At 43.2% G+C, this 22,549-nt stretch overlaps 1 protein-coding gene across 1 annotated transcript in view; it reads left to right on the top strand.

The window, feature by feature from the left end:
* NSD2 (nuclear receptor binding SET domain protein 2) overlaps positions 1 to 22,549 on the top strand; it is a 59,108-nt gene that overhangs the window by 13,099 nt on the left and 23,460 nt on the right. The window contains exons 8-12 of the mRNA XM_053387738.1: positions 285 to 403; positions 3,967 to 4,048; positions 5,519 to 5,634; positions 21,382 to 21,513; positions 22,068 to 22,191. Coding sequence (XP_053243713.1) covers positions 285 to 403; positions 3,967 to 4,048; positions 5,519 to 5,634; positions 21,382 to 21,513; positions 22,068 to 22,191 — 573 coding nt within the window. The remainder of the gene's footprint in view (positions 1 to 284; positions 404 to 3,966; positions 4,049 to 5,518; positions 5,635 to 21,381; positions 21,514 to 22,067; positions 22,192 to 22,549) is intronic.

Here is a 22,549-nt window from a genome sequence, read left to right as displayed (position 1 = left end):
AACCAAGAGTAAGACTTCAGATTGTGGGTCCATTGGTAAATTGCTTGAAACAAGAAAACGAATGTTAACTTGCGCAATAACCATGTGGTGTGTTTTGATAAGAAGCTTAGCCCTGAAAGATTTGTACTGTAAAACTAGTTTTAGAAACAGGACTTCCAAGCCCCAGACTTTTAAGGGTTAATAAAGCATATTAAAACTGATGAAAACTTGATGAGTTCAAGATACTTTCTAAATGAGCTTTAGATCTTTTTCATGTAAGTTTCCCCCCATCCCCCTGCTCCAAGGTAACTTACATGGAAATAAAAGGAAACCAATAAAGAGGACAAGGAAACCTAAAGAAGATTTTGAACTTCAGGAACTTCCTAGGAAAAGGCTCAGGATGGATAAGAAGAATTACCTAAAGGTAACTACATTGTTGGCTTGTTTGGTACATTATAATAGCACCAGACTTGATTATATCTTTCGGTTTTTCAGAGTTTCTGTAGTGTTCTGCTTCACTGCAAACAAATGCATTAACTATGATGTGGTTACTCAGAATGAATTTAAAACACAAGTTTGGGGTGTATTTGAATACATCCTCTAGGATGTCATATGCATCATTGAATGTGACTCTTCCTGGACCTTTTTGCCAAGTAAGTGGGAGAGGTGTTGTCAGGAAGCCAAGAGGGGGGGAAATAATGGACTGTATTTGGGAAAACAAATAACTCACATGGCTCTTTTCCTCAAGAACACTATATAGGAATATCGCTGCTTTTTTAATGCAGCATTCCCGGAGCACTAATTCTCTTTCCACCTGAGACCTATTTGCATATCTAACTACCCTTCACCACAAGCAAAGGGGCAGAAACGCTGAATTTTAATAGGCCTCAATTCCAGAATTAAGATGGACGTAAATAAGTGAGAAAGAATGAGCATAGCTAGACCACACACCATTCCACATTTGGTTTAAACGCTCACTTGCTAATGTTCAACTAAAATTAGCTCTCCTGGAACTTAAGCTCATTAGATCTAGATCCATTCGGCAGAAGAGAACGCATCTTTGCCCTTTTCTGTGTGATGGCCTTTCAATTTTTAAATAATGTCTTCTCCAAGCTAAACATACCCAGATCTTTTAACCATTTCTCATGTTTTGTTTTCCATACCTCTGACCATCTTCGTTGCTCTTCTCTGAATGTATCCCAGTTTGTGCAGTTTGTCCCAGTTTGAGCAATAGGGCAACTTTCTGAAATATTTTGCTATGCAAAATGTAATTGTACACTACAGTCATGTGAACACCAGTGGCCATCTTTAATATATAGATCATGGGATATATTTTATAACAAGCTTTAAAAACAAATTTTGAGGGTAAGACATGCATGCTTAAAATTGCTTTCAGTGTTGTGCAATTCAGTATCAGAAATCAGTATACAATAAAGTAGGTTTCTGTGGGCTCCTGTTGATTGTGGGGCTGGTGTTTTCTCGGTTTGGATTAGGGTGCATTGACTTTCTGCTCTTTGATTCTATGAGTGCAGCAATTTCTCAGTTCTTGTTCATGGTGGAGGTATTTGCACATAAAGAGGTGGGCTTTGTTGTTCTTACTCAAGGTAGCCCAGAATTTGCAGAACTGTTGGTTAAGTTACACTTTACGTAAGTAAAGCTTAATCTTAAACAAATGGGACTCTTACCTGAATGTGTACTCAGAATTTCAGTGTTAATCATTCATGGAAGAATTAGACCATAACTTAGTATATTTAAGGCTTGATTCAGACATCTTTCTAGAGTACAAATTGGGGGGGGGGGGGGGAGTCTGCTTGTTTGGAATTTGAGGATTCCGTTCCTGTCTAAAAGCGTTCTGAACAATTGGGAGGGGAGAAGAAGGTTTAGGAACTGATGGATAGTCCTCATTTTCTTGAATATGGAGCTTTTCAACACCAGCCTGTCCTTTCCAACAAGTGCAACTGTCTTTCTTTTAAAAAATGCTGTTGGTCACTTTGCTCCAGCAGCAGCTTGTGTCTATGATTTGCCCAATAAAGCAATATAAAAGATCTTGCAGATATTTGTTGCATAATGCTGCGAAAACAGCCCTCAAATCTTAAGAGCCTTGCTTATAAGTATTTTGGCTTCCAAGAAGCCAGCTGCCTTTGCCTCTTCCGAATGCTGAAGGGCTCCATTCCACAAGAATCCCAGCAGGAAGGAAAGCCTAGAACGAACTGGCTTTTGCCCCCTTGCTTAACCCATTTTTTATTTTTATTTTTTAGCCACCAGTCTTTCCCTGCTCCTCCCCTGTCCAGGGAATAACTCCAGCCCTAACCCTTTCAGGAGCTATTGCTGTGAGCTTGCCATACTCGTGGGTGGCAAGGGAAAGTACAGGTTGAGCAAACTCAGTGCTTCCTAGCCTTCGCTGACAGATGGTGCGGCTTTGAATGGGCTGAAGCAGCCTCTGTAATCGGCCACATTAAGAACATCATACTGTCCCTGGTAGTGCAGCATCGTGGATAACATTGCAAATTCTTGGTGTTTCTGTCGGTGCGTGTGAGAGAGAAATTCTTTCCTTTGGTTTCAGTTTTGTGCTGTTCTTTACACTGGATTAGGGTGTCCGTGTGTCCTATTTTTCCAGGACACATTCTCTTTCTCAGGGGTAAAATTTATGTCTGGGTGGATTTTTTTCAATTTGTCAAAATGTCTCTGGCTATACTTTCTGGATGAGACATAGACGTAACTGATGGTTGAAGTTACAGGTAGGTAGCCGAGTAGCTTCCAGTAGCACCTTAGAGACCAACTAAGTTTGTTATTGGTATGAGCTTTCAGGTGCTCATACCAATAACAAACTTAGTTGCTCTCTAAGGTGCTACTGGAAGCAATTTTTTTAATGCTGGTTGAAGACTTGCTTTCTTCTTCTCTTCTCATGCTTTCTTCTTCTCTTCTCCTGCCCCCCTCAGCAATATATTGCAGATTCTATTCTTCTTTCTTTGGCGATCACTCGTATCCAAGTAAGATTGTCTTCCTTAAACACTGTTTTAACAATGAGTCTGTAAGTGACTGTGGAGGCCAATTCTGGATCCACACATCCTTCCATAGTGGGGACATTGGTTTCCGGGCAGGAGTTGATCACAGTGTGGATTTGCCAAGCGTGCCTTCCTCTTGGCACGTTTCTCCCTTGCGTCCTGAGTTCGAGTGTCTTCAAAGCCCATGACACCTTTGGTAAAGGCTGTTTGTTCCCCAGTTGGAGCGCTCACAGGCAAATGTTTCCCAAAATGTTTGCCTTGAGACAGTCTTTAAACCTCTGTTGACCACCAGCATTACACTTTCTATTTTTAAATTTGGAATAGAGTATTTGCTCTGGAAGACGATAATCAGGCATCCGCAGAACATGACCAGTAGGTGTATTTAAAATGAGAGTCATCATAGCATCCTCTTTTTTTGCTCTTCACAATCTGGCAACCATACACTGGAAATAAGTGATGCCATGCAGTCTCTGCCACAATACTCGCTTTGTCCCTTTTTTATGAAATCAAAGCATGTGGTTATAACATGGTTTTTTTTATAAAAAAAAGTCTTCATTGAGAATACAATTGGGTGGCCTTAACTTAGTGAACACAATGTAATTTCAAGCATAAATGGAACATTTTATACTTTTTTATCAACTTGATTTAGTCAAAACACAGTTTAGCACCTTCTAAAATTCATTATAGAAACCCTTGATATAAGCACCAGTCAGATTTATGGTTACAAAAATACTGAGTTCTGGATAGACCATGCCTGCAACAGGTTTGTGTTTAACCTTTAATAATACTAATAAATGATTGTTTTGATTGATAGTTTCTCACCTTCAAGAAATTCCATATAAATGAGATGGATGTGGGTTTTTTACCTTTGTAGTATCTTCTGTAGTTTTGTATTACAAAGACATTTGCCTGGTAATGTCCACATTTATCCAGATTAGGTTTTTTATTTTTTCATTTCATTTTTATTTTTATTTTGTAACAGAGGGAGACAAGCAATGACAAAACAGCAAAAACAAACTCAGCTAAAGTCACAGAAACCTCTTCTTCACAAAAGAACCAGTCAGGTAATGTGGTCAGAACAAGCTTTGATGTAACATTTTCAATTAAATTCTTATAAATTCCAGTTGTTGAAGATTGCCAGCTCCCTAGTTTGATGAAAAAAATGTGGCCTTGTTTGAATGCTGGCATGAGTTGTTGTTTTCCTGTATTGCTGTTGTTGGCCCATATCTTCTTCTAATATTGTGAAGAATGTGATTCATTAGACATAACTAGTAAAGTAGAGTGCAGTGAACCCCACTCAGTCATTCTATGGGCTAGTTTTTAACATGCCACAGGATTCTTTGGCTTGGACCTGGTGGCGCACTTGGCAATGAACAGAGACCAGTTGTGTTTGCACAAAGTGGGATCTTACTGCCCATTTGGCCCCTTGCATCTACAGTGCCACAACACACCAGACGCCGTGTTGGAAGACCCCCTGGCCCTCTGAAACAGCTTCTACGACACCAGAAACCTCTGTTCTGCTTGCAGTTCTTAGAATTCAAATTCAGATCTTTTTCATTCAATTAGCATTGTGTTTTTCCATGCCGTTTTGGTAGATTTAGTTCGACAAAGCAGTGGTGAGGAGTGGGAGGTATAAAGGTAAAGGGACCCCTGACCATTAGGTCCAGTCGTGGCCGACTCTGGGGTTGTGGCACTCAGCTCGCTTTATTGGCCGAGGGAGCTGGCATACAGCTTCCGGGTCATGTGGCCAGCATGACTAAGCCGCTTCTGGCGAACCAAAGCAGCACACAGAAATCCCATTTACCTTCCTGCCGGAGCAGTACCTATTTATCTACTTGCACTTTGATGTGCTTTCAAACTGCTAGGTTGGCAGGAGCAGGAACCGAGCAATGGGAGCTCACCCTGTCGCGGGGATTCGAACCGCCGACCTTCTGATCGGCAAGTCCTAGGCTCTGTGGTTTAATCCACAGCGCCACCCGCGTCCCTGGGAGGTAGAGAACCAGTCTCTAAAAGCTATTGGTCTAGATACACTTCCATGACAGTGCAATCCTATAAATGTGAGCTCAGAAGTAAGCCCCATTGTGCTCATGGAACATGCTTCAAGGTAAGAATGTATAGGATTGTTGCTTAAAAAAGAAATCTGGGTGTTGTAGTGTGGCATGTTTCATCATAACTACTCCCACCATGAGGTTGTTTTTGAAACTATTTTATCCTTGAAAACAAATTTGCTAGTATTTTTTAAACCCCAGTTTCTACTTAATTGACAAATTGAGGAAAATCCAATACATGCTGCTCCACGTTCCATAGAATACAAATTAATTAACAAGTGACAAATGTGCAGACTTGTTTAACTGAAGTGTTTCTTAACTATTAGTGCCTTTTGAAAGTGCTCTACGGTTCAGTACTGCGGTAGTTTAAAAAGTCCAGTGTAAAAGGTTCCCACACACTTAAGGGGAGGTTATCTACAGAATTCAAGAAAATGCGTTAGAATTCCAAGTTCACCTTGTAAACAAATTATTTTGCCGCAATGACAGGTCTTTCAGATGCATGTAAACCCCTGAAGAAGCGAAATCGGGCTTCAGCAGCAGAATCGTCAGATCTTGCCTATAGCAAAACTTCATCTCCTTCAGCTTCCTTAACTGAGAACGAGGTAAAAATATGAATGAATAGTGGCATTCAGATAAAACACCATAACTTCTTTTTAAAAACCATGCACAAAATCCACATAAAACAAGGCAATGAAATTTAGAGTCGGGTATTTCTGTTCTGTGAACATCTCTCCTGCACTTCACCACCTCTGTTCTTGCTACACACTGGTAGACTGAGCTGTGCAAGGCAGGGAGAGGAGGAAGGGCTGGTGAATATCTGGCTCAGAAAGAAACTTCATCTCAGATGGGTCCAACAAAAGCGTTCCTCATACCCAAATGCTCGGGAAGAGATGCTCCTATCACATGCACAGTGTCTCCTGAAATAGCACTCTGGATAACTCAGTGCCACCCATGTTTATCGTGACTTTCTTCCTTGGTCAGCCCCTTCTGTGTAGAACTCTGTATTGCTTTAAAACTATTAAAGGTAGAAGATTGAATTGAAAAGCACCTGGAAGAGCATACTTCAAGCTTCCGAGTCAGTATATAATACTTGGAATGTACATACAATTCAAGCTGTACTAGGACTAACGCAAGTTAAAATGTTGTGTAAAAATTGCAGAATCAAAGTTTGGCAACTTCTCTGAACATTTTAGAATACGTTTGTATGTTGGCGTATTAAGATATACTCAAAGCTAACCGCAGGAGGAAAAAAAAACCAACCAACTAAGGAGCTGCTTTACTTCCAAATGCATCTTATTCTGGTAAATTGTTACATAATTTCACATTAAATAGTATCATATATTTATGCCATCTTGTGTTTATATCAATGTTTTATGGAACTAATTGGAATAACTAAGGTATGTATCACAATGTATACAACAGTGTAAGTGTACATAGATTGAATAAGCTCTATAAAAAGTTAAACACTCTGTTCCAAGATTATAGTTTATTTCAACTACACAGAAAGCTGTGTAATTATTGTTGCAACAATGTAAATCACAGATTTCATGTATGGTTGCAATTTGCTGTAAATACAGACACGGTGTAACCAGCCTGGATAGCACGGTGCTGATAACACCAAAGTTGCCGTTTTGATCTCATAAGGGATAGCTGCATATTCCTGCATTGCAGGGGGTTTGACTAGATTATGCTCGGGGCCCCTTCCAACTCTGATCCTATGTCTGGGTAATGAATATGGCTCCTGAGAGAAGTAACAGAAGCTTCCCACCTCACCCCCTCCTCTTCCCTGTGCTCCCCAAAATGTTCCTTTGGATTTGGATTGTTGCTCTTGAACAAGGTGGGGTAGGGCTCAGGTTGTTGCTGGATCAGGCGGGAACCTATTTCTCAGCAGACGTGTAGAACTGTACTGTTTGGATCCAAGTCATGATTTTTAGATAATTCTATAAACGCACTGAACTGAATATTCAGTTTGGGCCGTGCAACTTGAAGCCTCTCCTAGCTGGAGTCTGGACTGGCTCCGGTTGCTTCCTATCCCCCACTCAGCTCTTGGTATCCAGGCCCTCCTTTTGGACAGGAAAACAATCTTCAGTGCCACAGTGCCAGGTAGCATTTTCAAAGTAACAAATCTGAGCCTGTGCTCCCTATTAACTTGGCTGCACGAGAACTGAAGGTCTGAAAAATACTCGTATAGACTTGGTTGACTGAACTACATCTAGCATGGTTTTCGACTGCACCTTCCCTTCCTCTGACTCCTTTTCCCTTTGGGCATTTGTAAGAGCCTACACTTCAGCATACTGAAGTTCCTGGGGGTACAAATTATTCTGGGAGACACAGCAACTCTCGCAGTGGCCCTAGGAGGAAACACTACAGGTGAAATGTCTGAAGATCTGATCAGTTCCATGATCACTTCAATTACTCTGGTGCTGGATATCTCACCTATTTGAGATGAGAATTACCTAGCCTAGATGATGCTCATGGATTCCTGGCTCGGTAGCTGGGGAAGTAGTTTTGAGAAGGAAACTGCTCGGTCTCACAGGAATGCTATAATGGCAATTTCCTGAAGCTGAGGGAGATTGTGGTGGCAGCTTGTTAGTACTTCTCAAGGCAAATGGAGGGACATTGTGTTGCATCATGTAGACAGACAGCAAAGATCATTGTCACAATCTCTCCTAAATGAAGGCCTTCTGCTCTTCTGCGGTCCTGCAGGCAGTGGCCCTAAATACTTAATGAACAAACACCAATCCATTGGTTTCTGAATTCCAGAGAATATCCTTAGGGTAGTGACCAAGGCTGGGTAAGTGGTGCTGTGACTTTTTCTTCTCTGTTTAGCAATCCACTGATACTTTTTTTCATTAGGAGAAGTAATAAGAGACAGTCAACCCACTAAGGGCAGATTGGCCAGTTGATTTCATAGACACCTTTCCTCCATTTCTTTGTATCTCCTAGGCTAGCGTAAAGTTCTGTGAGCAGCAGATAGGGATGTTCCCTATTGCTGCACAGTGCTGAGGAGACCATGGTTCTCAGATTCCAACATCCTCGTGGCTCTGTCATGCACTAGAATCAAAAGTATAAGCATTTAACCGCTTGGAGGTTGAAAAGAACCTCCCCCTAACCCATGATTACTCCAAACACGTCTTTGGTACATTTCTGGCTTGTTCTGTGACCAATAGTTCGTGGGATTGCAAGAAAGGATTCATCAGCAGGTTGGGTGGGTCTAGTAAGATCTCTTATAGAAGGGGTTTTGGAAGTCCTGGAGTTTCTGCAGGACAGTCTTAACACATTTTGCAGACAGGCTTCAGCTTTGGCTAACATTGTAGGCCCCTTGACATCTCCAGCTTCGCACTCTCAAGTGCACCAGCTTCTGAGAACAGTGTTCCTCATTCTTCCCACAGCTTGTATAGTCCTTGTCTATCATAGTTCTGTGGGCACTAGCCAAAGCTCTTTCCAAGTTGTTAAAATTCTACATTTGTGTATGTGAATTTCCGTCCTGCTCTGCCTATACCAAAGGACAGTATACTTGCTCATGACCTACTTCACTACAAAAGTGTGGCCGTACGCTAAACATAGTGAGATTTATTTTTGTACTTTGCTTTTTAACCAAGGTTGGCTGTCAGGGTAGTTTACCATCAGAAGCTGCATAGTACAATATAATTGGGATTATGTTAGAATGCGTGTAGCAGTCTATTCTGGCTACTGGTGATAAAGTACATGATCTAAGTCCTTTTCTAGACAGAAGGGCACTGTAGGAGCTACAGAACTGATTTGACGGGGCAAAGCCTTAATTAACAGAAATCTCTTTAAAATGGCCCTTGGCAAAAGAGGTACCCATGGCATTTCTGGATCTTTGGTTAGGAAATGCATTACCATTTGAAATGCATAAACCCGTCAATCTGTTCCCTAATATGTGAAGATGTACACACAGGGCTCAGGGGAGCCCTGAGGTGGCAGCACTTGTGAGTAAGCAAGCCAGGGTGCCTTCTAGAATGTCAAAATTAATGGACAAACCACAGTAAGGCATTCTGTCCTGTGGGCAACCCCTGGATCACAGACCATATAAGTCCAACTGCTAGATTTTACCGAGCCCTTGGGATCCCTTCCCCAGCCATCAGCTGTTAAGTGGGGAGCAGAAAGTGTGCAATTGCAACTCCTTCCTCTGGAAGATGATAAAAGCAGAGAGGAAATGTCCCAGCATAGAGGTATACTTGCGTTTCTTGAAAATACACAAAAAACACCTGTGCTGTCTGCAAATTGCATATATGCAATTATTGGGATGCAAACTGCATTTTAATGTTTGAGGCTTTGAATAGCTGCAAGATAGGGCTCGCTATTCAACAGTGCATTTTTTATTTTTTGCATTCTTCTGAAATTTCTGAGTTTGGTTGGTTGGTTTGTTTTCCCTTGTTATGCAGTCATGATAAGATAAAGTGTGTTTCAGAGCTTTTTCATAAAGACAGCTATGGATAAAATGGAAGAGCAAAGTTGAGTGCAGTTAAATATACATCTATGTTACCATGCAACATCGCTTTGTATTCAGATCTGGCACTTGTATATGGGAGTGTGGCTCCTGACAGCTTCCCATCCAAGTAATGTATGCCCTCCTTTGCCCTGAACTAATGAGCCAGAGATACTCAGTGCTAGTCTTTTGAAAGAGAGAAACGTGTATCTATGACGCCGTGAACTCTTGGTCTAACAACTTCGAATTTGCAGGATCTGCAGTTCCTGCCTCTTCCCTCTGAAGATGACAGCCTAGAATCTAGACCGTGTAACTTGGAAGATGTGTCTTTATAGATAAATTCACAATCATGGGTTGTGTATTACTTTTTGGTAATTGGTAATGGGTGAAGGAAATGCCCAACCTGAATATTTGAAATCCTTCCTATTTTTAAATGTACCTGTGCTAGACGTCCTATCACTCTTGAGTGGCAAAATGAGGATTCTGTTCTTGTGAATTAATGTGGATTTATGTCCATTTGGGAAGAAAGGGCTTATCTGTGCCTACCCTCTCTTGGTTCTGCGCCATTTCATGGTCTTATTCTTTCTGGACTTTAGAAGGTTGAATTATTTCCCCTAGTGCCTGGTCACTAGGTTATCATGTGTTCATTGAAAGCTGTACGGTATCAAGAGAAGTTTCTTATACTGTTATAACTTTTCTCCGTGAGCTCCATTTCATCAGTTACATTTTTGGGCTAGGGGTTCTCAAAACATTTTGCAGCAGCAGAACCTTTCACTTTGAACAAAACTTCAATGGAACCCATGCAGCAAATTGATTTTAAAATGATTTTTGCTCCTCGCTGCTTCACCCCTCCCCCACGCGGTAACCTTCAGCAACAAACGGCAATGGAAAACCAGGAAAGACAATTCTTCCTGCTAGGGAAGGAGAGAAGGAGAAGGGATTCCCAGGACAGTTCTCCTGCCCCAGTAGTGCATTTAATCTCTTTGACTGTTGCAAAAATGGAAATTGCACATTGTTTGCAATTGTCCGCCCTTACAAATACCTCCTTTTGGGTGAAGGTGATGGAGAGGGTTGTGGGGGAGCAGCTGCAAGCATTCTTGGGTGACACAGACGATTAATATCCATTCCAGTGTGGGTTTAGTGCTGGCCAGAGCAAGATGGGAGGAGCACGACTTTGCTCCTGGTTCTTGATCTCTTGCCGGCTTTTGATACTGTAGTCCGTTGTGTGTTCTTGAATGAGAATTGGGTGCAGAGTAGCAGTAGGAGAGTTCCTTTAAGTGCCATTGAATATCTGTCCGAAGCTGTTGGGAGGAGTCATTAGGAGTTTGGGGTCAAGGTGCCACCAGTATGCTGATGACACTCAGCTCTTGTTTCTCCATAACATCTGAATCGGGAGAGGCCAGGCAGCCCTTGGACTAATGCTTGGATGCAATGGTGAAGTGGATGAGGAAGAACAAGCTGAGCTTTGAATCCTGAGAAGACAGAGGCACTGTTGGTGAGTGGTTCCCATGTCTGAGAAATTAGTTGCCTGCCCTGGATGGCTTGCACTCCCCCTGAAGGAGCAGGTCTGGGGGTACTTCCGTATCCAGCTCTGTCGCTGGTGGCCGAGGTTGCCTCCGTGGCTAGAATTGCAGTCGGTATGACAGCTACGATCATTGCTGAGCTGGGAAAGCTTGGCCAACATGGTTCATTGCAAGCTCTGAACTCTTTCCTTGCAAAACCAAGCTCTGCTCCTTGAAGGGCTGGTTGTTTTGTGCCCGAGTGATACGCTGCTGCTCAGACAGAGAAGACGGGGAGGGGGAGGCCGTTTGTCTCAGCTCCTCCTCCTTCCCTGTTAGTTGCCGTGACTCCATTTCTCCCTGCGGTGGGGGTTGCCGCACAGCTGAAAAGCAGGTCAGCAGCTCCTCTTCCTGGCTAGCTACCATGGTGGTACATAGTGAGTAAGACTCCTGGATCATCCCGCTCTCCCATTCCTGCTTCCAAACCCTTAGAAATAAATCAGAGCAGGCAGGAGACAGTGTTCACCAGCAGCAGGAATGCTCAAGAATGCAATTCATTTTTAGGGGACAAAGGAAAAGAAAATAATTTTCAACACGTTTCTGGGTTAGGCTTCCAAAGACGGAAAGTATGCCTGCTTGAGAAACTTACTTGTGTTAGTATCAGTTCTCGGCTGCCTGCCTCCCCAGCCACCCAAAAAAGAGTTACCCTATTACAAGGGAATATTGTGCCAGTCAAGCACTTTTGCATCTGTTTCCTCTTTCTTGTTAGGTCTGTTAGGTAATAGTTAACCTAGGCAGATAATACAGATTTCCTACCAATAAAGCAGGAATTCCTTGCTACCTTCCTTCCTGTTGTTAATTTGATTTCTCACCTGCCCTTCACCATAAGGTCCTAGGGTTGTATTGGGCACTGTATTCAAAAATGGGTAATTTGCAGGTGTCGCTGCTTCGGGTGCTGTGATACACTGTGCTATTGTTAAGTTTCACAAGCACTGCAAATAGGCAATGTGAACCTATTGATTCCCATGACCTTTTTGAGGTTATCAGACTAAACAGATATTTTTGCCTTGCTCCTGGGTTGCTTTGCTTTATCAGCTTTTATCAGCGGCATATAGTGCTCTTGTGTATTCTACCAATTTTTATGTGAACAGCAAGGCTTGTTAAATTTTGTCTTGAAAGTGAAGGGTGTCCCCCCCCCCCCCCCCAGTTTTCCTTTCCTGAATATCTTAAGCAAAGAAAATATTTGGCAGTTCATTTTTTTTAAAAGGTATATTCAGATATTCCTATCCTCTTCAAGCCAACATACTTCTTGTCTGTAGCAAAGTATACCGCATGGAATTTGACAAGATAAGCCATTAAACCCCTTAGGCTTCAACAGTTGTCTTTGTGTTATATGGGTAGATCTTATCTTATATGAGGATTAGGTTCCTGGGGACGGGGCGTCAAACGTTGTCAAGGGCAAAAGCTGGATAATTCCATTGGCTAAACAGCACCGTTAGTGTCTGAAAAACGAGAGTTTCGAGTTCTATGGTTCAATATATCCCGTAGGAGGGGATGCCATCTCGCTGCATCCAAATTGCAAATGACATTTTAGTTGTGTTTTGACTGCAAACCTTCATGGTAAAATCAGCCAATTGCTGTCAGATCAGCTAGAAATTTATTTTGTATGATAACTTACTTTAGAAAAGTAGTCTGTACCACATCATTTCCTATATTAATAGGAAATGCCAAATGAGTGTTACGTGCATGCACAGTTATGTGTGTTTCTGCAACATGCTAAAACTTGTTTGTTATCTAACACGTGCTGTACTTTTCTTTCCTGCACATACATCATCCAGCAATAAATATGAATAAGAACCAACAAAACTTCTGTGAGTGTCCCAAGTGTCATTTTTGTAGCCTTCTTTCTATAGTAATAATTGTAGCCCCTTTCGCCAAATGCCCAGGCAGGCTAATGTGATTCTTCATTGCTCCCCGTATGTTTCCCTAAATGCCTCCACTTTGCCACTGCTCTCAGTTCCTCAGATTTCAGTGAACTTTGTGGTTTCACCTCTGTAGTACTCTTTTTCTAATGGCGAAATGCTCTGGCCAAAGAAAGACGTTAAATGCATCTTGGCATTTAATGCACAAGCAAAGAGCTACTGGATAGGGTATTGATATTTACCGGGAGTGTGGCTGGTCGGTAAGGTTAGGTGAGGAGCCTAGTTTGTTAGTACAGGTTGTTTGGAATAACTATCTCTGTTGTTCTGTGGTTTTAAACATAGGTTTTGTAGGAAGGGTCGTAGCTCAGTATAGATCACCTGCTGCTTTGCATGCTGGGTTCAATCCCTGGTATCTCCAGGTGGGTCTGGGAGATAATCTTGCTTTGAAACCCTAGATGGACCCAATGGTCTGACTCGGTATAATGGAGATTCCTAGGTTCCTATAGTTACAGATTAAAACGTTTTCTGGCTCCTACTTTAGAGATTATAAATTTCTGAAATCTCTATAATATTACTTTGCCATTATGCTCTTTTCACTGTAGGTTGTATTGCATATGAAATACTGAATTACTAACAATAACGAAAGCTATTATATATCCTAAATCAAGCTGTCATAAATTTAAAATGGTCTATGTGGTTGACGCTACAGTTCTGACATTTGCTTTAGAGCCTGGCTGGCTCCAGAGATGGATAAGGCTGAGCAAATGCAAAGGCCTAGCTGATAAAAATTCTCTTGATGTATTTCATTATTTGGCAGGCTTTTTGGAGATTTAAATATGAAGGCTGGATATAGGGCCATTTATCTGTCCAAAACCACCTAGTGAGGTGAGATTCAAACTGGAAATTTCCCAATTCCTATAGTTTAAGGTATTCCAAATGCGTACCATAAATTCCTGGTGCTGTATTTTAAATTCATACTAAACATTATTATTGTTTTTTATTTAGTTCTGACATTTTATTTTTGTTGTTTCTTTTACCCTAGCTGACGTGGAAATGGGTATAGCTTGGGTGCAGGCTTTGGTTCATGCGTATGCATTTGGACAGCATTTTGTATCTTCTTAGTGCTTGTCCAGTTGGCAGCGAACTCTTAATGTGGATGAAGTTGTGTATCTTCATTTTAGGAACCAGTAGTATGACTAGCCGTGTGCAACTAGAGCTGGGTGCTTTGTCTGTCCAGGCGTGTTTAAAAGGTTTCAAAAATTGAACGGTACTTTGTCATGTTCACTGTTCTCCTAAAGGTAAAGTAAAGGGACCCCTGACCATTAGGTCCAGTCGTAGCCGACTCTGGGGTTGCGGCGCTCATCTCGCTTTATTGGCCGAGGGAGCCAGCATGCAGCTTTATTGGCTGAGGGAACCAGCGGGTCATGTGGCCAGCATGACTAAGCCGCTTCTGGCGAACCAGAGCAGCCCACGGAAACGCCGTTTACCTTCCCGCTGGAGTGGTACCTATTTATCTACTTGCACTTGGACATGCTTTCGAACTGCTAGGTTGGCAGGAGCAGGGACCGAGCAACGGGAGCTCACCCCGTTGTGGGGATTTGAACCGCCAACCTTCTGATCAGCAAGTTCTAGGCTCTGTGGTTTAACCCACAGCGCCACCTGCGTCCCCCACTGTTCTCCTATATTAGCCCAAATCTTATATGACATTTGCAGTACAGTGGTACCTCGCAAGACGAATGCCTCGCAAGACGGAAAACTCGCAAGAAGAAAGAGTTTTCCGTTTTTCGAGGTGCTTCGCCAGACAAATTTCCCTAAGGGCTTGCTTCGCAAGAAGAAAGCCCATAGGGAAATCTCCGGGGACCTCTTTTAAAATGCTGGCGGTCGGGAGCAAAGACTTTCGCCCTCCGCCGGCCTTCAGAAGAGGTCCTGGACCTCTTCTGAAGGCCGGCGGGGGGCAAAAGTCTTTGCTCCCGACCGCCTGCCTTCCCGGGATAGCGGAGAAGCGCAGCGCGTTTCTCCGCTATCCTGGACAGCTTTTGAAGGCAGGCGGGGGGGGGAAGTCTTTGCTCCCCCCCCCCGCCTGCCTTCCCGGGATAGCGGAGAAGCGCAGCGTGTTTCAAAAGACGGCTTTTGAAGGTTTCGCTGCCGCCCGCCAGCATTTTAAAATCGCCCCGGGACAGCGGAGAAGTCTCCACTGTCCCGGGGGCTTTTAAAATGCTGGTGGTCGGCAGCAAAACCCTCCTGTCCCCAGAGCTTGCGGGGCGGGAGGTGGGGAGAAGGGCTTTTCTTCCCACCGCCAGCCTTCAGAACAGCCTTCTGAAGGCTGGCGGTGGGAAGAAAAGCCCTTGTCCCCCCCCCCCAGCCTTCAGAAGAGGTCGGGGGACAGACTGTCCCCGGACCTGGTCTGAAGGCGGTTTCCATAGGAACGCATTGATTGATTTTCAATGCATTCCTATGGGAAACCGTGCTTCGCAAGACAAAAAACTCGCAAGAAGAAAAAACTCACGGAACGAATTAATTTCGTCTTGCGAGGTACCACTGTACATTCAATAGACTTTCGGAGATGACACTTGAAAGTAAATAGAGGATTGTTTACACAATAAACAGTTTATTTAAACCATAGATGTGCTGCCCTTTGCTTCGTGCCAGAAATCCAAGATGGCTAATTAGAAGGCTTAGCATTGCAATATAGCACAATTTAAATACTGTGGAATTAAATAATTATTATTTTTTTTAAAAATCCAGATTGCATCAGTGCAACAATAAAACGATGTAAAAAATCATGCCTAACCCTAACAACAAAAGCCTTCTTAAAATGAAAGCTCTTACTTACTTTTAAAGAAGGGAGAGTTGAGGTTACATCAAACCTCCCTGAGGCGGAAAAAGTCTGAATATTATCACCAAAAAAGATGTCTAATTTCAGAGAGTAGGGGGAGCAAGGCTTTGATGATGACTTAAGCATCTGAACAGGTTCATACTGGGGACAAGTGGTCTCTTTCATTTATCTGGCTCCAGACCATTTTCAGATTTTATAGGTTAATGCTAGCCCTTTGAATTGGGTCAGAAAAACAGCTGGAAGCCCATGAAGTGCACGTTCTTATTTTTATTCTATGTACACCACTATTACTATTACTATATCTATCTATCATCTCTCTCTCTCTCCAGCTTTTGTATCCTGTTGCATAACACAAAGGTCTGTGCAACTTACAATAGAAATAATGTAAATATAAAACATAAAGCATAAAATCAAAGCGAAACAAATGCAGCAAAAACATTTGCACACAGCACCCTCAAGATTATTATTTAATTTAAAACTGAGAGGCCTAGAGCACACAATTTTTTTGGAAGGCATGAGTAAACAGACAGATGTTCAGCTGGGGCCAGAATGGCCACACAGACTGTTCCAGGCTAGCTTCCCTGAAAAGGCTGTGTACTATAACTGGTATTAAAAAAAGGTAAAGGACCCCTGACAGTTAAGTCCAGTCGCGAACAACTCTGGGGTTGCAGCACTCATCTCGCTGTACTGGCCAAGGGAGCTGGTTTTTGTCCGCAGTTTTCCCGGGTCATGTGGCTAGCATGACTAAGCTGCTTCTGGCGAAAGCAGAGCAGCGCACGGAAACACTGTTTACCTTCCCGCTGGAGCGGTACCTATTATCTACTTGCACTTTGATGTGCTTTCGAACTGATAGGTTGGCAGGAGCAGGGACCGAGCAACGGGAGCTCACTCCATCGTGGGGATTCAAACCGCCAACCTTCCGATTGGCAAGCCCTAGGCTCAGTGGTTTAGACCACAGCGCCACCCGCGTCCCTAGTTCCACCCGCTACATACCGTTTACATGGTAGTGTTGTGTAAATAATGCCTTCCCTTAATACATTTCTTTGTACACTTCGTGCAAAGGTGGAAAAGTGGTTTAGACCACAGCGTATGGCCATTACCAAAACCAACCTCTTCCTGCTGCTAACCTGCCTTAAGTCATTTGGGGTGCGGAAGATTCACCCCAAGCAGGGTCTCCAAAGAGGACCTTAAGGTTTGTGTAGCTAAATATGGGAGAAGGTGGTCTTTCAGGTAACCTCATCCCAAACCACTTAGGGATTTAAAGATGAAAGCCAATATTTCATTTTGGGCCCAGAAATGGACTGGAAGCCATCACAGCTGACAAAGCACAGTTTCTAGAGACTTACTTTTAAAGGCAGCCCTACATAGGATACAGGGGACGCGGGTGGCGCTGTGGGTTAAACCACAGAGCCTAGGACTTGCTGATCAGAAGGTTGGCGGTTCGAATCCCCGCGACAGGGTGAGCTCCCGTTGCTCGGCCCCTGCTCCTGCCAACCTAGCAGTTCGAAAGCACATCAAAATGCAAGTAGATAAAGAGGTACCGCTCCGGCGGGAAGGTAAACGGCGTTTCCGTGCGCTGCTCTGGTTCGCCAGAAGCGGCTTAGTCATGCTGGCCACATGACCCGGAAGCTGTATGCCGGCTCCCTTGCCCAGTAAAGCGAGATGAGCGCCACAACCCCAGAGTCTGTCACGACTGGACCTAATGGTCAGGGGTCCCTTTACCTTTTACATACAATACATTGCCATGGTAAGTGGGAGGTTACTAGATTGTGGGAAATTGTGGTCAAGCCAACTCGATCCAGACAAGGTTACAGTTGGTGCATCAGTTGAAGCTGCTAAAAGACACTTCAAGCTGCAGGTGCTACTTGAGCTTCCAACAACAGTGCTTTACTAAGTGGATGAATGAGCCACCAACCAAGAAGACATTGTTTTTATCTCGATTGGAACTTGGTTTATTCACCCTTATCTAGCCAGTTCATCCAACCAACCCATGCCCAAGCTCTGCTTCAGGACAACCGCAGCATTTCCAGCATCTGATGAAAGAGAGAGATTAAAGTTAAGTGTCATTTGCATACTGGTGGCACCTCAGAACAGATCTCTAGAGACCTAGTATTTCATGTAGATGCTAAACAGCACAGGTAAAAAAACAGAACCCTGCTGAACATCAAAGCACTACCGCCAGGGGATCCAGCAATATTCCCCCCAGCACTGTCTTCTGGAAATGGCTATCCCAAAAGGAGCAGAATCATCAAGCAGTGCCTCTTGTCTCCCAGATGTAATGTAGAAAGCTGTATACAGAAGGCTGATTGCATCCAAAGCCACTGAGAGGTCCAGGAGAATCAATAAGGAAGCAGTCCTCTTGTCTTTTTCTCAACTAAGGTTGTGTCAGGCATAGTTTATGCCCCAAAACTAGCCCTGAAACCCAACTAAAAATCCCAAAGTGAGATTAGTGTAATCCAAATCTTTTGATTACTGATGTACTGATCTTTTGATCACCTTGGCCAGGAAGGGAATGTTCACCACTGACTTATAGGCTAGATTTCTTCAGGGTAATATAATAATGGCTTATTTTATTGAAGCTGAGAATCCGACTCCCTGCTAGACAAAATAAGCAATGGATGGCAAGAGTCAAGTATACAAGTGGTTGACCAGACTCGCCCAGGCACCTTGTCCGCATCCTTCAAGCTCGAATAACTCAAAAGTCATTCCACAAAGCCAGATCAGACACTTCCACGATTGACGCTGCTTTATTTGTGGAGCCCAAGTCTTGATGGATACAGGCGACTATCCTCCGAGCATCTTGCAAACGCAGCACAGCTTTCTACCGTTCGTTCTGCTATCCCTTCCTTGGGCCATATTTCAAAAGGTCCTACACCGCATTGGAAAGCTCCTCCGGACAACACTGAAAGGGTGCAGGGGGGACGGGACGGTTTCTACACTTCCATCACTAACTCGGAGTGGACTGATAATAGTCTCTCACTTCAGCCAGACAGTCATGAGCCTTTTCCCACTTGTGACCCCGCTGTATTCCTGCTTGCTTCATTGCCCTCAGTTCCAGTGTGTACCAAGATGTTGCGTGGATTCTGCTCAGCAGAAGAGGGCACTCGGGAGCAATCAATAGCAACCACCCAAGTAATCCCTGAGGGCCACTAGGGTTTCAGCAGCTATTCCAACCATAACTGCCAAAAAATATTCCAGAGCCCCTAGGAATTTATCAGTCTTTTGGTGGTGGGCCTCATTTCACAAGGCTCCCCCAATTCTGCAGAGGGATAAAACCACGAAAAGCCTAAAACACATTCCATTATACGTGGAAACTTACTGGAAAAGTGGTATATAAATTGTGTAAATAAATAAAGTTAACTTGCTTATTTTTTATTTTTTTGTAATTTATATTCTAGACCTTTATATCTCCAGGGGGTTTGACAGTGCAATTTAAAATAATGATGACAAAGCATACAAACTAATATAGGAAACTGGAACAATGTAAGCATTTTAGTGGGACAAAATTTTGGAGCTGGCTTGGAGGAATTAAAACCCTCGACCACCTTGGTTGAGACTAGCTGTTAACCCAGTTATTGCTATTGTTGTCTGCTTGTGTTTATGTATGTTAATTTAAGCATTTATATCCTACTCTCCTGATGGAAAAGGCCATAAAAACAATAAGAAAGAGAGGAACAGCAGTTAAAACCGAACACAAATACATTATCTGCCATGTGCAATGAACTGGAGAAAGTGATTTTTAGTGTGTTAGCTAATATGCAGCAAATTTAGCAAATAATTTTGGTGGTTCACTTCCACAAAATTGTGCAAGAGAATTCCTAGAATTTTTAGGGTTATGTAGATTTTGTACTTGTCAAATAACCACAAAGAAAATCTGAATTCTGCAAAGTTTGTAAGTATGCATGTTAAGGATATCACTCTCAGTGAAGGAGAGCGTCCTATATCAGGTAGCATATCTGGGCCACTTTTTGAGGCAATGCACATTCAATTTTTCTTCTGGGGAAAGAGTGCCTCTTTAGTTACTGTGCTGTCCTCACTCTGAGAGAAAGCTCTCCGTAAGCTCTGAAAGCCGTATTCTGAACTCTCTATCAGTTTCTATACTTGCATGTTGGAATCACATTGTATATGCAGCCAGGTTGTAAGTTTTAAACACATTTAGCTAAATTTCATGACCTCAAATTTAACTGTCTGGATTTATGTCTTAGCATTTATTTCTCCCGAGCACCATCAGCTGACTCTTAATGCTTCTTTGGCTTCCCCCTCACTTCCCATTTCCTTATTGATAACACCTCGTTACCTTGGCTCAGAACCAGATTCTATTGTGGTCCACTGATATTTCACTGGATATTGTTCTGTGCTGTTGGCAGAGATTCTGAAACACTGCTAAATCTACAAGGAGATTTCTTGCAGAACCACAGAGCCATTCAGCAGACAGGCCCCTCTTGGAACTTTTCTCTCTTCCAGTTTCTAGTTTCTAACCTTTAAAGCCCTATACGGCCTAGGACCCTCGTAAACTACGGCACCGCCTCTCCTGGTATGTCCCACAGAGGAACTTACGGTCTTCAAATAAAAACATCTTGAAGGTCCCAGGCCACAGAGAGGCTAGGTTGGCCTCAACTAGAGCCAGGGCTTTTTCGGCTGTGGCTCCAATCTGGTGGACACTCTGTCACAAGAGACTAGGGCCCAGCGGGACTTGACATCTTTCTGCAGGGCCTGCAAGACGGAGCTGTTCCACCAGGCCTTTGGCCAGGGCACAGCCTGACTCCCTTTCCCCTTTCATAAGAACTTGCATGAAAGTGGCCTCCCAATTTTTCTCACAGGTCCATATAAGTTCAGAACAAACAGTTGGGCCTGGTGAGCGTTTAAGGTCCCCAACCCTAATCTGCGGGTTGCCATCCGATTGGATTTTATTCTGATCCTGATCTGATTTGAGGATGTATTTTAATTGATTGTCTGATTTTATGTTAATGTGTTATACATTTGATGTTAGCCGCTCTGAGCCCGGCTTTGGCTGGGGAGGGCGGGATATAAATAAATTATTATTATTATTATTATTATTATTATTATTATTATTATTATTATTATTTATTACTACTACTATTAACAGTAATGATGGATTTGATCCAAGAATAGGTTTTTCCTGCTCCATTCTAAGTACCCTTAGACAGCCTATCCACTAGGAAGCACCCATGTCAGAATAGGAAACATTTCACTCACTGAGTAATTGACAGATGTTCCATTGAAATGTCATAAATGCTTTTTCCTTTTAGGACAATTTCCCTTTTGCTTATAGTAGAGCCTAGTCGATAACAGTGGGCCACGCACACTCATACTTGCAGGGGTCTTCTGTCACACAAAAAGGAGTTTGTTAAATGAGAATGCAAGAAAGTTTGGGCAGGATTCACCTAACACACCCCATCAGAGGAAGCCCTGTGCCGGGACTTGCACTTGCAAAATGGGGCTTTCCCCTCTCTTATGCCCCCTGACTGGCTCTGGGGAGGTTGGGGGAACCCTTAGAACAGCATGGGGGGGCAGGGAGGGGAGAGGGGGTTGTTGCATCTGGCAAGCTGCAGCGCTTGCACAAACAGTATTTGGAAGAATGTGACACTGAATTCCTCCTTTTATTAATTCTCCTTTAGATTTCAGACAGTCAAGGAGACGAGAGATCAGAGTCTCCTTATGAAAGTGCAGACGAAGGTCTTGCAGAAGCCTCTCTGTCATACAAGAAGTCTGACCGTGGAGGAGCAACAAGGAAAGAATACGTTTGTCAGGTAAGGGAGACATTTTGTTTGAGTAGGCGACAGGCTCCTGTTTTATGTACAGTCGTACCTTGGAAGTCAAACAGCTTAGTTCCTGAATGTTTTGCCTCCCGAACGTCGCAAACCCGGAAGTGACTGTTCCGGTTTGCAAACTATTTTTGGAAGCCAAACGTCCGACGTGGCTTCCGCGGCTTCCTGCAGCCAATCAGAAGGCGCGCTTTGGTTTCTGAATGTTTTGGAAGCCGAATGGACTTCCGAAATGGATTCCGTTTCACTTCCAAGGTATTACTGTACTCTGAAGTGATCTCTTATGCACTGCACTGTAGGCATAAATAGAATTGGGCAAGATTTTAATTGCTCTCACCGAAGGATCAAAAAGGTTGTTAATGAGTGGAGAGAGGAGGGTTTTCCTGTTCCTTTGCTCATACATACAGGATTGAAATTGTGGAATAGAAATGTGCTTTTAAATATGTCATAAAACTGAGAAAGGTAACCGAGAAGGACAGAAACAGTTCATTAGTATCCTGTACCCTTTTTCAACTCCTTAACTTTTTTTCTTCCCATAGCTCTGTGAAAAGCCTGGAGACTTGCTGCTCTGTGAAGGACGGTGTTTTGGTGCTTTTCATGCAAGATGCACCGGGTTCTCTGGAAAGGCCTCGGAACACTTTATTTGCAGCGAATGCTCTTCAGGCAAGTCTTTACTCATGCATGCCAGCAATATTTGCATATTTCGTTTGAAGAAATTGTTATCTTTTAATGCTATGCTCAGCTGGAGGATAAGATTTCCATTATCAAGTTCATTCTAAGCCCCGCCCCCCCCTGCAAAAAATCTTTCTTATTTGGGATCGGGAAGGCTTTCCTCTGGTTTTCTCGGCTAGTGATCTGAAAGAGCTCTGCCTTCTCTTGCAAGTTTAGGACTTGGTTGAATTGCGTGGGTAATCAGGAACAAGTTGCTCAGTAAACATTCCTTGCGGTGTTACTTTTTTCTGCTTGTGGTGCTTCTGTGATGGATTGTGTGAACCTGCCTGTGGAAATGTACAGTGGTCCC

This window comes from Podarcis raffonei, chromosome 5 (genome assembly GCF_027172205.1).
Source record: "Podarcis raffonei isolate rPodRaf1 chromosome 5, rPodRaf1.pri, whole genome shotgun sequence".
Classification (NCBI taxonomy): domain Eukaryota; kingdom Metazoa; phylum Chordata; class Lepidosauria; order Squamata; family Lacertidae; genus Podarcis; species Podarcis raffonei.
The sequence above is the reverse complement of the archived record's forward strand: the minus strand, read 5'-3'. Positions and strand labels throughout refer to the sequence as shown.